The sequence below is a fragment of the Serinus canaria genome, chromosome 2, assembly GCF_022539315.1.
Source record: "Serinus canaria isolate serCan28SL12 chromosome 2, serCan2020, whole genome shotgun sequence".
In the NCBI taxonomy this organism is placed as follows: Eukaryota; Metazoa; Chordata; class Aves; order Passeriformes; family Fringillidae; genus Serinus; species Serinus canaria.
The window spans coordinates 3,132,422-3,149,131 of NC_066315.1; the positions used below are offsets into that span (position 1 = coordinate 3,132,422).

The window sequence follows — 16,710 nt, forward strand, 5'->3', positions numbered from 1 at the left end:
GCTGGCCTTGGGCACTGCCAGGGATGAGGAATTCACAGCCTCACTGGACCATCTCCTTTAGTTTCCTCCCAGTTTTAATCCCTGTGCCCATTGGTATGGCAGTCATTCCTTTTAGCACTAAATCAGACTTTTTACTGAGGTTTGGAAAGTTTAAATCCACTGACTTTCATCTCTCCCCCCTCAAAAATAAAAACCCAAACCAAACACTTACTTTATAAATCAAACCTATAAGTTACCTTGCCATGATTTACTTTCAATAAACCACATTTTCCATTTTGTCCCTATCTCCATTTGCTGCCTCTTTCCATCACTCTTTCTTTTGAGTCCTGTTCAAAAGTCCTGTGTATTTAACTCAGATTAACCTGCTGAGAGCTGTCTGGATCTTTTCCCCCCCCTCTCCTTCCTCCAAATAAAAAAGCTTTACTTTTGTTGACTTTCAGCCAGATGGTGCCACTCCCCCTGTGCCATCTGAGCCCTTTTTTCCTCTCTGAGTGGCTTCCACCTCCCATCACTTTCCATACCCCTTCCCACCCAGCCCCTTGAATAATTGTTCTCAATTATTCAAGCTAATTCATTTTCAGGTGTAACTATTCCAGTTTGCATCAGTAAAATTGTATTTTCACCCCCAGTTCTTTGAAGGGGCTGGTGAACAGAAGCTGGGGTGGGGCTCCACATGAGTTCTCATTTTCTTGGTGATTTGGTTTTGTCTTGAATTTCAGCTCTTTGCATAGAAATCTCACTTGGTTTCTTTTCCTGCTGTTCTCTTTTTAGCCCTGTTGCTCAAAGGCATTTTCTGCTCAGCTGAGTTGATCCTGACAGCCAGAGCTGAGACTTCTAGCAATGCTCAGAGGTTTTCTGCTCCTCCTGCTGCTCCAAACATTGTTTTCTTTCCAAGATCCTCTTCCCAGGTGTCCTGATCACTGATGCCCATCTCAGGTTTTACCTTCCTAATTGCCAACTCTGTTGTTTTCCTCATATCCGCATTTCCTAATTTGAGATTTGAAGTCTTTCCCTTGTTCCCATGCAAGAAGGGCCCAATTATTTTCTTTCCCACTCATTTTTCCACACAAATTCTCCCTTATTCTGTTGGCTCTTTGTTGGCAGACTGGAATATTTTGAGGAGAACATTTCAATATTTCATATCTCTGACAGATGTGGATATCAATGTACACTGGCACGGGGAAAGGTCTTTTAGAGACATTCAAATGCTGGGAACAGAGAGTGTGAAGTACTGATTTTTTTTTTCTATAAGGAAGGAGCTTTTGGAGGCAGAGAAACCAACTGACAATTTTGTTGGGGGTTTCTGGCTTGGGGTTTCCTTAGGTTCTTCTGAGGTTTATTTGGTTTGTTTTATGTGGGGTTTTGTTTTGGGTTTTTTGCTTTGGTTTCTCCACCTGGCAAAAGACATTAATACACTCCCTTTGTAAAACACAGATCTCCAGCCAGTGGCATCACCTGAGAGAGGTCTGGTGATGCTGTACCACAAAGATTTGGTTTTGTCACCAAAGCACTCATTTTCTGTGTCATTTGTGCTCTTCTATATTTTCCCTTTTAACCAGACCAAGCAGAAACATCTTCCCTCTCATCTCTTTTCCCCATCTTTGCTGTTAGCAGGCAAGGAATTACAAAAGGAAATGCCTGGGGGAGTAAAGCAAAATTAATCTTCCTGAACATCAGGTTCACCATGAGCTGGTGCACAGTTTGGGAATGCTGGAAGTTGGTTTTGTTTGGGGGTGGATGGGCAGCAAAGCTCTCACCCAACAGCCAAGCTGGGATGGGGAATCCCTGCAGGAAGCAAGAGGGTTTGATCATTTCTTTAAAGCTATTGGAAATCACTTCCCTGGTCAAGCCTCACCATGGCCCATCCCTGGGAATGTCCAGGGTCAGGTTGGATGAGACTTGGAGCCACCTGGGACAGTGGAAGGTGTCCTGCCCATGGCAGAGGGTTGGAATGAGATGCTCTCCAAGGCCCCTCCCAACCTGAACCATTCCATGATTCTGTGTTTAAAGCATGGAAGCTGCTGGGGTTGTTTGGGTTTGGAAGGTGGATATTTCCATCATCTGACCCTTCACTGGGATCACCTGTCCCACCTGGCACTCAGCTGTGTGCTCAGAAGTGTTGATGGCAGGGATGCAGCCCTGTCACAGCATCTCTCTGTGAGCAGGAAGGTGGTGGGAGCTGTCAGGAGAATTAAATGTGGCCCTGGGGCTCCTGGGGAGATGTCAGTGCTCTCCTCAGGTGGAAGAGCTGCGTGCACGCCTGGTTTAGACAGTGTGGGGGAGTGTGTGTCATGTCCTGTGTGTCATCTCCTATTTGTCACCTTTTCAGGCTCTTAGGCTCACATTCCAACCTGTCCAACCTGTGCCTTTAGCTCCCTTTTCAGGCACCAGGAGTGGAACCACATTTTGAGTTATTTTCTGTCTTCATACTGACCCTGCACACAGGACTGTGCAGGGGCAGTGCTGATAGTTTTGGTTCCTGAGTCCAGTAATGGTTACTCCTCCAGGACTGTTAAATTCCTCCAAAAATCTCTAGTCAGACTGCCAAGTCCTGATGAGGATGTCCCTCTTCAGCAGCTGCTCAGATGCATGATGTCCTCAATGTGCACTGGCCATTGGGCACAGGAGGGTCATCAAAAATATCTTTACTCAAAGCTGGCAAACTTAAATGTAATTAGAAACTCTCCTCTAGGAGATGCCTGGGCAATCAGTGTCCTCCAACATGTTCTGTTCTTCTGATTCAGCTCTGTCCATGTGTCCATCCTGTGCTGGCTGAGGTCAGGATCTCTTCACTTGCTCTCTGCATGGTTTTCCCCATTTTTGTGAATCCTTTTTCCCCATGGCAGCATTGCTCCCTGTAGTTGTCCTAACCTTACTCTGCTTCACAAATGACTTTTCCTTTTGTTTCCCACCTTCCTCAGCCAAGGGAGGAGAGGTGGTCCCATCCTGATTTTTGTCAGAGAAGCTCTTGAGCTTGGAGTGGCTCCAAACCACTGGAGCACTCTTGACTCCCTCATTTTTAGGAACATTCCTTAGGTCAGGATCTCTTCACTTGCTCTCTGCATGGTTTTCCCCATTTTTGTGAATCCTTTTTCCCCCTGGCAGCATTGCTCCCTGTAGTTGTCCTAACCTTACTCTGCTTCACAAATGACTTGTCCTTTTATTTCCCACCCTCCTCAGCCAAGGGAGGAGAGGTGGTCCCATCCTGATTTTTGTCAGAGAAGCTCTTGAGCCTGGAGTGGTTCCAAACCACTGAGGCACTCTTGACTCCCTCATTTTTAGGAACAATGACTTTGTCCTGAGGCTGAGAGCTCATCTCAGCATGTCCTTCTTCCTGGAAGGCACACCTGGATGCTTCAGACCATCTGTGAGGAACCATTCACTTGAGGGCTCTGACAAAAATGCTTTCTAAACCCATGAGTAATGTACTCATCCAGAGCCTTGACTGAGCCACTTCTGCTCCATTTGAAAGAGGGAACATTCCCTTTTTTGCTCAATGTCTGAATGAACCAAACTCATCTTGTGCCAACACCTTTGTATTTTTTTGGGTTCCCCTTTGTAGAGAAGCAGCTCTGAGGGTGAATTCTTTGAAATGAGCTGTGCTTATGGATTGTTCCAGGAACATACCTGGATTTTCACAGAAAGCTCTGAATAGTGGCAAAAACAAGCCCTGTTTAGGGCCACTCGCTTAGGATGGAAGTGATGTATGAACAGTAAAATCATCCTGGAATTTCTCTTAGGTTGGTTTGATAAAAGATGTAGAAGGTACTGACAGCCAAGAAAGTTAAAATTTTACCCCAGTCTGTGTTCTAGAAGGGCACTGTGGTGACTGCTGGATAACACAGCCCATAGGAAGGGTTATTTTATGCCCATTTTCTTGTTGGATGGATGGATGGAGACTGTCAGGAATTGGCATCTAAGGTTTTTCAGTCCCTTCTGAGTCTGCATCTGAATTAGGAAACAGTTTTTCCTGTGCAAAGCAGTGAAGAGGTGCCTGCTCAGGTGATGGCTCAGGGCTGGATGAGCAGAAATTCAGGACAGTGTTAACAGCTAACCTGCACATCCTGCTGGAGCCCAGGCCCTTTCCTGCACGTCAGAGTTGCTGTATCTTGAATAAAAACCCAGCCTTTGAACAAATCAGGGCACTCACAAGTGGTCACTCAACTCCTTTATAGGGATCCTGCCAGGCACCATCTCCTCAGGCTTTTGGAGAATTCCAGGGGAGGATGGGGCTGTCTGGAGGGGATGATTCTGTTTAGATGAGCCCAGGTTTGTAGGGTTTGGCTCATTTAACTTCAGAGATATTGGCAGAGCAGGCACTCACCCAGCCAGCCTCAGGCTCCCTGGATGGAGCAGTACAGGGCAAGGTTTCTTTTTTGCCTATTTTAGAGAGTTCCTTCAGTTTGGAGTGACTCCTGCCCTGGAAGTTCCTGCTTCTCTCTTCAGGTGATGTAGGATAATCAGAGTGAAGATAGCTGTAGATGTTTACATTAAAAACACGTGATTTTTGCCCACAGATCCCCAAATCCTGTTCCTGAGCCCTGGGGGTCAGGCAGGCCTGGATCTGCATTTCCTTTTGTGTTCCTGCTGTTCCTGTCACTGACTGAGCAGATGCTTTGGAGTTGAATTTCTTCCAGAAGGTTTAAATAGTTTAATGGGAAAATGTTGGAACATTTTTATTAAAAAGAACAGACTTCCCTCAACCCAAAGGGAGAAGGAAATTAAAAGTAGTCAATGATCAGTAGTTCAGGGAAAACTACAAGATAATTTGCACTCCAGATGGTGGAGCCCACTTCTTTCCCTCCTTTTTGTCCCTGTCCCTACCTGTTTTGGGATAATTATTGTTGTTTCTCTCCCTCAGCCATGAGGGACACTGCAGCACTTTAACTGCAGATCTAAGCACTGCTGACCCCAGTGTTGCAGCATCCCTCTATTCCTGTTTGGATTCAGATCCTCCCTCTGATCTTCCTGGAGAGGAAACTCATCCTTGGCTCCTCCAGCTGTGCTTACCCATCCATCAGAGCTGTGTCCTGCTCATTTGAATTCACTCAGGTGCTGCCCCTCTTGTAGTTGAGTGTCATAACTGAAATTCCAGGGTTCTCTTCTTCCTTAAAAACCCCAATTCATCTCTTTTTTTTTTTCCAGCAGAGGCATTTGCAAGCTTGTCCCTAAGGAGTTAAGGAGCACAGCTGCTCAGCTTCCCTTTCCCTGGGGCTCTCCAAAAAACCACTCCTTTTCCTGCTCTTCCCAGAAATGGGACAATCAGGCTAAAAGGAGGCTCTGAGCCTCCAAGCTGCTGGATTGAGTTGGCCAAGTTGTCTTTGTTTGACAGGGCCTGCTTGGATGAGCTGGGAAGAGACATCTGCTTTCCTTGTCCAGTGATGGATCTGTCATTGGCAGGATTAGGTTTGGCAGGAGGATGGAGTGGTTTGAGCAGCTAAGTGGGACTCAGGAGATTTGGGAATTTGCCTGGGTCTATTTTCTTTGGCAAAGTCTCCCAAGGACATGTGCTGCTGCCCCTGGTCCCTCACTGCTGGCTGGTCACAGAGAAATTTATTTACAACACTACAGAAAATAACTTTTCTTTATTGAAAAATCACTGGGTTTGTAAATCCTCCTGGATTGATCCTACAAAAGGCACATAGGAGATTTGGGGTGTTTTAAACTTGGATTTATCTCCCATTCTGTCTATAGTACTGATGTTTAAAATTTACTTCATGGTATTTGTAACATGGTTTTGGATTCTTACACAAAGTTCCTTCAGAAGAGCAAATAATTATAATACTTCATAAATACTCCTTTTTTAAAAATTTTATTTTCCCCAGATCACCAGAGCTTTTGCAGCTATTGACAGCCTTATTGTTGGAAATTGTGTCACCCATCACTATAGGAAAAAAAAAGAATCCTTGGGGTCTTCCTTTTCTCATTCTTGCCCTTTTACACTGTATTTTTTGGCTGACTCAGAGGGGTTTTAGGAATAAAGCTGTATTTTCCTGAGGATGTTTAAAAGGAAAAAAAAAAAAACAAACCAAAAAAGAATCTGAAAATCTAGTTTTAAGACAGAGCTGAATGAAGTTAGGGAAGAAATGAGAGCCAGGGCTGTTTTGAGAGTTCATTCATTCCAGTGTACCTACAAATAAAGAGGATGGATGGAAGCCAGAGGAGGTTATGTTTCTGATGCTTGAAATAAGACCTGCCTGCTAAAATCTTTCCTTTCCTTTGTGGTTCACACGAGAAAGGGTTAAGAAACTTCATCTCCACCTCGAGCAGCGACTGAAGTCAAGTTACAGAAACTCTTGGAAGGCAACTTGCTCTTGCCTTATTGCATTCCTCTTTTCACAGAAGCTCTGGGAAGGTGGGGATGGGAGAAATTGTCCCTCAGAACTGGAAGTGAACCTGTGTCCTCTCCCACTGAGCTGAACAGAAATGGGTGAGGGGTGGGATTGCATCATCTGAAAACTTTCCAGTTCCACTCCTCCTTTGTTTGACTCCAAATCCTGTTGTCACTGTGGTCACCCTGGTTCTCATCTCTGGGCTCTCCATCCAGTGAGCTCCAGGTGAGCCCAGGAACACCCTGGGAGTTGGATTTTTTGGTGGTTTTTGGATTTTTTTTTTTTTTTTTTTTTTTTGATTTAGAGATGGGGTAATTGAGAGGTGTTTTAAAGAACTTTTATTTTTAGTTTTATGTGAAGGGTGAGACAATGCAGATGTTATAATTTATGTTATTATAATTAGAAGCTAACTATTTTTAAATTATAATATATTATAAGTGTTTCTTGGCTTATCAGCTTTAGCCACACCACGTTGTAAATGCTTTAAAGCAAATAATCTGAAATTCTCCCTCGTGGATCTCACTCCAATGCATCTTTCCTGTTCTATCTCTCCAAAGGATCCAGTCTTATTTGTAAGGTTATAGTTTGAAACTTGTTTGTAGTTCCATTTCTCTCTCAGCACTGTCTGTCTAATTCTATGGTGTTTTTAAATCACTATTTTTTATCTCAAGGTTTGCACACACTGTGTGAGCCTTCTGCCAGGCCTGGAGAATTCCCTACAAATCCACTTCCCACCCCTGGGATCAGGGGACAGGGGCACACTGAGGCTCACAGCCCTTCTTCTGTGACTCCCACCTGTCTCTGAGGAGCTGCCACGTGTCCCCTGGATATTCTGGCCCTGCAGATGAGACTAAACATTTCTGCAACTCCTCCAGTCTTGGCAATCCTTGGAACTGGATTTAATTAAGGAGTGTACACAAAGGCTTTATTTGCAGCAGCAGACTGCACAGTAATCCTCTAACAATTCCTGGGATCTGTTGAGAAGGAAAATTCTCATTAATAATGACTTTGCTTACAACTCCTTGTTATGTGAGAGCTGCTGCAGAGCTCAGGGCTGCAAGAAATCACATCCAGAAAAACATTCCCTTCATTTTTCTGCTCAGGCATTAGAGTATGAGCGGGAAACCCCCTGACAAACCCACCACACCTTTACAGGGTGTTTGGGGCATGCCAGGAGGGGTTTGAGGGGGTGGTGACCCTGTTTCAGCTTCACCCACAATGCATATTCCCAAGAATCTGCATTACAGCTCACCCTCTGATGTTAACATGAGCTAACCAGAGCTTGTTGTGCTTTTTGCTTTGTATTCACTTTTTGGATGGGAAAAGTGAACTCATGTGCTCCCCAGCCCTTTGTCTCTGTGGCCAGTTGCCCACTACAGTGAAAGAGGCCAAAGCCCAAAATCTCTGCCTTTTCCATAGGAAAACACCCAAACAGAACAACACAACATAGTAAAGAGCAGCCTAGAAATGGAGAATTAGTAAAGTGAGTTTGTACAAAGTTGTCTATAAAATTTAACTCAACTTTTCCAGGAGGAACAGACCAAAGCAAGATAATTATTTAGCCCCTCCTCCAGGGAATATCCCCTTTGCCAGGCAGGACTCACAGCTCTTCAGGGCTCTTTCCAACCATGAGCATTTTGTTACCTGGGGAGGAATTAAGGCTGAACTTGTTCCCTGATGACCCCCCCAGCAAAAACCCCACACTTTCTGTTTCCTGATGGTGCCCAAAGCTGTGATCTTTTTGGGTTATTTTTATTCCATCTGCCTTTGTCAGCCTGTCTCAGTGACTGCTGTGACATGTGAGGGTTATTGCTGTTATCACTGGAGGCTGAAGGAGGAAGGAGGAGTGCTAGAGTTATTTATTTACTTCTTTAGTTAATGTGCAGAATGAGCCATGAGCTCCAAGTCCTCCAGTGTGAATCTCTTTGTTGACCTTGATTGAGTTAAAGGTCTGTGGACATTAAATTCACACATCACTGACCTTTTCCAGCTGAGTGCTGGGTATTTAAGTTTGAAGCCATCCAAGCACAGGCAGTGGAGTGGGATGAAAGCCTTCAGAGCTGGTGTTTGCTTGCTCTCTGTGGACTTGGAGGAATGGTGAAAAAATCAGGTCAGACTAAACATAGAGCTCTGACTCAGCTAAATCTGAGGATGATGTGTCCCACTGACAGAGAAGCTGAGATACCTCCCACTCCTTCTTTATGGGATCATAAAATCATTAAGGTTGGGGAAGATCTCCAAGATCATCAGGAGGAGTCATCAGCCCAGCCCTGCCAAGGCCACCACTAGCTCATGTCCCCAAGGGCCACATCTGCATGGCTTTTAAGTATCTCCAGAGGATGGTGACTCAACCACTGCCCTGGGCAGCCTGTGCCAGGCCTTTCAGTGATGAAATTTTCCCTAATGTCCAAACTGAACATTCCCTGGTGCTAATTGAAGTCGTTCCCTCCTGTCCTGTCACTTTTTACTTGGGAGCAGAGCCACACCTGGCTGTCCCCTCCTGTCAGGAATTGTGCAGAGCCACAAGGTCCCCCCTGAGCCTCCTTTTCTCCAGGCTGAGCTCCCTCAGCCACTCCTGGTGCTCCAGACCCTTCCCCATCTCCATTCTCCTCCCTGGACTCACTCCAGCCCCTCGGTGTCCATTTTGTCATGAGGAGCCCAAAACTGACCCCAGGGTTGGAGGTCACCAGTGCCCAGCACAGGGGACAATCCCCACCCTGGTCCTGCAGGACACCCAATTCCTGTCCAGTCCAAGTGCCACTGCCCTTCCTGCCCACCTGGGCACACCTGGGCTCTGTTCAGCTGCTGTCACCAGCACCCCCAGGACCTTTTCCAGCCCCTCTGCCCTCAGCCTTCAGTTTTGCTTGGGGGTGTTGTGAGCACCCACCTTCCCTAAAAGCTCACAAGAAGTCAGCACCAGCACCACAAACCCGAGATCTTCTGTATTTTGGTATTTAGCTGCTGGACACTCTTTTTTTCAGAGATTTGTCTAGCATAAATATATTTTCTTTTGGATTGTATGGCCAAAAAAAAAAAAAAAAAAAAGATGAGATTTTAAAGATTCTATGTATAATAAAATTTACCTGAGCCTGTCACAAGCCCACTTTTCAAAACAGAGACTCATTTGTTTTTAAAGGTGACAAAACCAGTTATTCAGAAGTAAATATTGGACCATTGAGGTGAATAGACAATTATCCAACTCAGGCATGAGATTTTGCTGAAGGGAAGGAGTGGCATTGAAGCACTTGCTAATGGGCTTGGTGTAAAATCTACTGCCTAAAAAAAAAAAGAAATCACAAATATTGTAGAACTACAGAGTGGTTTGCCAGCCCTGATCAAAGTTAGAGAAGTATGAATTAATTTATAAAGTGAAAACCAGAGGTATTTATAGATGTGAGATGAATTTGGCAAAAGTTTAAGTCCAGAGAGTTAAAACTTCCCCTTGAAAAAGTCAGAATGTTTTGAAAACATTTCAGTCTTTATTTTTCCAGCAAGTGTTCTGCGAATCTCTCACGCTTCCCCTTGTGCTTTTTTAAGGTTAAAATAAAATGGCAAGAAGAACTGTAAATCAAAACAAAATATCTCTATGGTATTTCAGATGAGCCAAGATGAAATTTCCAAAGATCTGTTTCCCTTTGGGGAAAAGAAATATTTGAGAATGAAGACAACTCCAAATGATTCTCCTTCTTCTAGTGTTTGTATTTTTATTTATTTTTAATTCGACTAGAAAACCACAATTATTTGTTTATACACTACTAATCAAGGCCCACTCCCAACCTAAAGGAAATTAAAATCTAAACCAGGCATGGCATGAAACAGGGAAGAGAGCAGGATAGGTTAATAGGAAATGGTGAGATTAATTTGTTAAATTATTTTATAATCCTAACCCAAATTTACATCAAACAATTGTTCCTTCAAAGGATTGCTGGACTTTTTTTGTTTTAAAACCTTGACTGGCAAATTTATCAACAGAGCAATAACTCAAAGCATTTTGAAGCAAGACAGGAAATTATTTTTGTTTCCTTAATTTATTTTCTCTGCTTACTTCTGATGAAAATATATGATTATCCCAAAACTCTCAAGAGAGGTCACTGAATCAATCACTTCTCCTGTGTCCTCACGATCTGTTCCTGAAGTTCACCCCACTGATGTTTTTTCCCACATTCCATTTCACAGGGACAGTATGAACTCAAGCCAAGGCTCTCTTGCCATCATTCCCTTCTCTCCATCTCTTTGCAGCTGGAATTCTGAAAAGTTTTCTCCCTGTTGAATGCCCTTTGCAATCCCTTTAAAAATGCTGGGGTTGGGAGCAGCCTCAGTTCCTGGTCAAGGTGTCCCCTCCAAGCTGAGAGTGTGTTGGTGACAAGGGCACCCTGAGATATGTGTGAGTTCCTTTTTTTGGAGTAGAAATCACCATTTCCATGATTTATGATTGAGGCAGGTCATGAATTGCTTGTTATGAGGAGTCTACAATTAATTACCTGAATGTTTATGGCCACTGTTGTATTACAAACACAACTTGATTAGGGCTGACTGAGGAGAAACCACTTGAGGGAAAAAAGTCTTGTCACTGGGAATTTCCTGCTTCTTAGCTCCTTGATCTCCTAATCTGCATCAGAGATTCTGTTCTTATTTGATTTGGGGTTTGTTGTGCTTTGAATGAGTGTGAGAGCCAGGGAATGAACCATGAAGCACAGATCCCACTGCTCCTGGCATAAATATTCCATCTGCCCTGCCCTACATAGCTGCTGGTGCTGGTTGGCCAGGCAGGGTTTCCAGAGCACAGAGCAGCAGAATTGCTCCTGATCTGTTGGAATCCCAAAATGCAGGGAACTCTCAGAACTTTGGAGCTCTAAGCCAAAGCTTAAAGTTAAACCCAGGATTTGATCTGAGACCTTGAAAAAGGCTCCCAAACTGAGGTGACAGAAGGGAGAATGTGGATTTATAGTTTAAAGCAGAGACATGTTAAGCTAAGTAAAGGGAAGTTTAGAGTTTAAGATATAGAGAAAATAAAAGTAGTTACAGATGTAAACAAGGAGTTTAGAATGCAGCACTGTGGGTTTGTGCTAAGTTTGTTCATGCCATGACATGATTGGCTAAGAAAGCTCCCACTGTAGCATGGCTCCATAAGACTAAATATTTAAGGATTGGGTCAAAAGCATAAATATCCTTGTTGGCAGTGTTTTATTGGTCAATAACTCCTTAAAAGGCCTTGTAACTCAGGGTCTTGTGACCTTCTGAACCATGCAGTGGAGATGTGAGCTGAGCTCACCCTTCCTGCCTACGTAGAAAATAAGAAAAATAAACTGCATCATCAAAACCAATTCAGAGGTCCCATCTGCAATCCTTCCAAAATTCCCTACAAGTGAATTATCATACTGATCATCAGAAAAAAAAAAAAAAATTAGGTTGTGGGGTTTTTTTCCTAAAGAAATGGAGAGAAATGCTGATTATTTTTTTTTTCAGCAGTTCTGGGTTGTTCTCCCTCCTCTTGAGCGAACATGAAATAAGGCTGGGTGCACATCTGTGCAATGGTCCTGGGGAGCTCCAGCTTGCCCCACGAGGCCATGAATCCCCAGGAATGCCTCCCTGAGGATGGGCTTTGCTCACTGTCACCTTCTGTGCCCTCCCTGCAGGCGTCCAGCACGCGGCCAGAGTGCAGCATCATGCAGGAGATCGAGGAGGAGCGCAGCCAGTGCCTGGCAGAGCTGACCTGGGACAACCAGACCTCAGGTATGCCAACACTTCTGTCCCTCCCTGGCCAGCAAACCCACCTCCCTCAGCCCCACAGCTGCCCTGTCCTGGCTGTTTCCCAGCCATTCTGCTGCTGGAGCAAGGATTCCTCCAGCTGCTCTTCAGGAGAGAGAGAAATAGATGCTTCCAAAGTCAGCCAAGAGTTCCAGCAGCTCTGCAGGTTCCCCTGCTGCCTCTTGGCTGGGAAGGCCTAGCTGAGGTATTCAGTGGGTTTAATCACAGTTGTCCACCTCTCTGAACTGGATATTTTTGCAATTTTTCCTTGGGAGCTGAAAGCCTGAAGTTCTCCTAAGTCTTGGACCACTCTAAGGGAAGTCATTGTGACATCTCCTTTGATTGAGCTGCCCTCCCTTCCCCATGCCAGAATTGATCCTGTCCTCATGGTGAAGCAGAGGGTGCTCCAAGGCTGTGAAGAATTTCTGGAGCTGGGACAGGCAGCTGAGATCCTCTCCTTGTTCATGGAGCACTCACCCCATGTGAGTGCTCCATGAACAAGGAAATCCCCCTGGAAGGGTCTCCAGCCTCCTAAACCTTCTTCCTGCTTCAGTGATCAGGAAAGGAGGAAGGCTTGGTGTTGCCCCATGCCATGCCATGCCATGCCAATGCCACCCTGTCCTGCAGCAGAGCTGTCAGAACCCCAAATTAAGGCATCCAGTTGGATCTCTCCCCCTCCAAATGCTTCTTTCAATTTACCAGCCCCGTGTCTGTCAGTAAAAGGTGTGTAGGGACCCAGGTGAGACTGCCAGGATCCAAAAAGAAAGGGATCATATTGCTTGGAAAAGGGCTGGGAAGATGAATTTGAAATTCTGCTTGAGATTTGCATCCCTCTTCCCAAAAGAGGGAAAAGTAGAAGAGGGACCTCTCCCCTGGCAATGTTTGCAGCCAGGCCACAGAGTGAAGGACTGCCCTGATGGAGCAGAATCCTGGGACAAGCTGATCCCAGGAGGAGCTTCACTGGATGCCAGGAAGGCTTTTGGCCCCAGCTTTTATCTACTAAGGGATGGTTGTCTTTGATTTGGAAGCTGTTTCAAGTGTCCCTGTACATTTAAATGGAGTCTTTTGAAGAAATCTTCTTCTGGAATCCAGTTAAGGGAGAACTCAGGGTAGATAAAAACCTTCATCTGAAAGCCAGCTAAATGCTTAATTTTGTTTTCATGGATATTTAAAGAAATTAAATTAAATGCAAGACATTAAAAGGAGTTAAAATAATTGAAGTGATAATACTTTTTCTGCTTTTCCAAAATGATTTTTTCTCATTGGAAAGTATAATCCAAAACAGCATTTTTTTTTTGTTTGGTTTGGTTTGCTTTTTTTTTTTTGTCTGTAACAACAGAACTAAACTATTGGAAGTATTTTTCCCAATTCTAAAGTCATTAATGCCCAAAGCAAGTACATAGAAATCCTTTGGAGGTTATTCTTTTTCCCTGATGGAATGCTGAAATATTGGACTGGGATAAATCTCCACCAGTCACTACTGATGAATTGGACTGATTCAGAAATTGCAGATTTAAGCACAGGAAAACGGTTTTGTCCATGGAGACAAGACGGGAACTGGAATGACAGGACAAGGGGAAATGGCTTCAAAGAGAAAGAGAGCAGGTTTAGATTGGATATTAGGAAGAAATTCCTTCCTGAGAGGGCTGGCACAGGTTTCCAGAGAAGCTGTGGCTACTTCATCCCTGGATGTGTCCAAGGCCAGGCTGGATGGGGCTTAGAGCACCCTGGGATAGTGGAAGATGTCCCTGCCCATGGAATGGGGGTGGAAGGAGATGATTTTAAGGTTCCTTCCTTTGTGGAAAGCAGTTGGCATCCATTTACCCCAAAACATCAGCAGGGATTCAGGAGCTCAGTACCTGACTTTGTTATCCAGACACTCCCAACTGCCCTGGAGGAAACAGAAAAAGTAAAATCGTTGGCTCTTAAATGGGTGCTGGGGATGAGTGTTTGGAGAAGTCTGTCACGTGCTGTGTGGACAGAGAGTTTCCAAGTGCTTACACAGGATGTGTTTTCCCTTCAGACTGTTCACAGAATGTGAGCACAAGTCAAAAAAGGTTTTTTTCTGGAGTGGGGCTCCCTAACTCAATAAATGTGCCTGAGCTGTAAAATCAAACTTTGAACTTTGATGGGTGGGGGCAAGGGGGGAGTTTGTTGGAGAGAAATCTCATGGAGGTGATGACATCAGATTGTATGAAGGTGATGACTGTTTCATCTGAGTGTTGCTGGAAAGAGAAATCCTAGCAAAACTCTGAGGAAAACCATGATTTTTAACCCAGTTCCATCCCCCAGAACAGGAGGATGGAAAGAAATTGAGGCTTCCTGTGATCTGCAGTGTTAAACTTTGATTTATGGCCAGCTGGTTGTGTTGCCTTCTGCACTTCCCACAGCTTTTCAGGAAAAGGAAAATAAAATCACTTGAGGTTTAACGAGTGATTCGTTAGCCTTTCTAATCAAAAGAGTGGAAGTAAACACAGTCTCTGGAACATTCTAGAAAGAAAGCTTTGTTTAGGAGCCATTATCAATTGTATTGATCAGAGGGGCTTAATCACAGCTGTAATTAGATGTGTCAGGCAGATTAGTCACTCCTTGAGAGCACTTGATGGGGCTGAGGTTGATCACTGGCTGGGGTTAAGCAGGTAGATTTCCACTGATAAACAACAACATCCTCCTAAAACCTCTTTTTTTTTTTTACCTTCAAACACCCAACCCTTCCTCACAGGGGCTGAATATGCATGAAATCCTGGTTTCTTTTCAGATTAAATTTCTGCCCTCCCTGGAAGTGTCTAAAGCCAGGTTGGATGGGGCTTGGAGCAACCTGGGGTACTGGAAGGTGTCCTGCCCATGGTGGGGGGTTGGAAGGAGATGATCCATATAAATCTATTCCTTTTTAGGAGTGTGATTCTGTGGATTTACCTACATTTTAGGAAGTTTGACAATTGGACCTGGTAATTTTCTAACCCTGATGGTTCTGGGGTTCTACAGCCCAGGGGTCACTAAATATTGCCTGAGTCTGATGAGGAGAAGTTCATTTAGTTTGTTTTCCAGCACAGAAAAGGCTGCAGAGGATTCAGTGAGGGGGGAACCCACAGGGAAAAGCAGTTGAAGCTGGCAGTGTGTACAGAGGAGAACCAAACAGCACCAAGATCAAAGTCTGGGCATTTAAGGAAGTTTGTTACCATCAGAGGACACCCACCAGCCCCTTTGCAGCTCTGCAGGAAGGAGCTTGATGGACTGGGTGGCAGAGCTTGCCCAGCTTCTGGAAGAGGTGTGTGGGGTGCAGTTGTGTTGCAGGACAGGGCTGGATTTGGTGAGCAGGACTGGCTCTGCCCTGGTCTTTCCATGCTGAAATAACTGCCAGAGCCATCAAATGCAATGTGTGATCCAACACAGGAGTGGGTTCCTTGCCATTACAATCAGGAATAGGTAGACAAAGACAAGATTCACATGGGCACACAGCCATGGCATGGGAATGACTTTTGACAAGGGATTTTCGCTTGGTTTTGGGTTTCTCTGGTGTGCTCTGGCCTGGTGTAGGCAGCTCTTTCAGGATGTGATGAATCCTGTTTGCCTGTGGTCAAAATATTTAAAATGAGGGGACATTTACATATTTAAAATCTTAATGAGCAGCTCAGGTATGTAGGGAAAAAAAAACCATATTTCACAGAAAATCTCTGCAAGTGTTCACTGCTTGGAGGGGATTTGGCCAGCTGAGGTGAAATCATGGCATGGGGCTTGAATGAGATGACCTTTAAAGGCCCCTTTCAACCCAAACTATTCCATGATTCTGTATCTCAGAAGGGAGGAATGCAATCCCAGCCTCACTGAAAACTGGGATTTAGCTCCAGGTGCTTTTTCCAGGACATATGTGTGCACCACAGTGGCTGCTGAGCTGACAATGAACTGAGCAGCAGGAGGGAAGCTCTCCCAAGGGCTGGAAGAAGAGGATTTCCTTCCCAGACTCACAGACACAGGCAAATCCCTCTCTGTTGAGCTCCTGAAGGCTGCAAGGCAGGAATCACCACTGCCCTGCTTCCTGCTGACTTTCACTTGCCTCTTTTATGTCATCCACAAAGGAGTATTTCTGGTTTGTTGGGTTTTTTTTGTGGTTTTTTTTTGAGAAAGCTTCTCTTCTCCATGGTTGTAATTTCAAACAGTTCAGCTTAAACTGAAGCACACAAATTAAATGATAATAAATTTTAAAAAGTAGCCCTCTCTTTTTTAAAAAGGCAGGAAAATCAATCAGGTCCAGGTTGGCTGGCTCAGCTCATTATCTGTTTATCCCATTATTGCTAATTAATTTGCTCTGCAATCAGATACTCTTTCAGAAGCAGCAGAGTTATTTAGGGGTAACAGCTGAATAAGGAGCCATGGCTCGTGTCTGGGTGGGATGAGCAGCTCTGGAGACCAAGAGCTGTGCAGGGAGCATGGCCTTCGTGGAATCACAGAATCATGGAGAGGTTTGGGTTGGAAGGGACCTTAAAGATCATCTCCTTCCAACCTCCTGCCATGGGTAGGATCACCTTCCACTATTCCAGGGTGCTCCAAGCCCCATCCAACCTGGCCTGATACCCCTAGTCCTTCCAACACTGCACTTTTTAGCTTGCTCTCTAAGCCTGTCTGTCTTGGA

General features: G+C 44.7%; 1 protein-coding gene across 1 annotated transcript in view; it reads left to right on the forward strand.

The window, feature by feature from the left end:
• VIPR1 (vasoactive intestinal peptide receptor 1) overlaps positions 1-16,710 on the forward strand; it is a 112,621-nt gene that overhangs the window by 31,427 nt on the left and 64,484 nt on the right. The window contains exon 2 of the mRNA XM_009086260.4: positions 11,969-12,065. Within this exon, the coding sequence (XP_009084508.4) occupies positions 11,969-12,065 (97 nt within the window). The remainder of the gene's footprint in view (positions 1-11,968; positions 12,066-16,710) is intronic.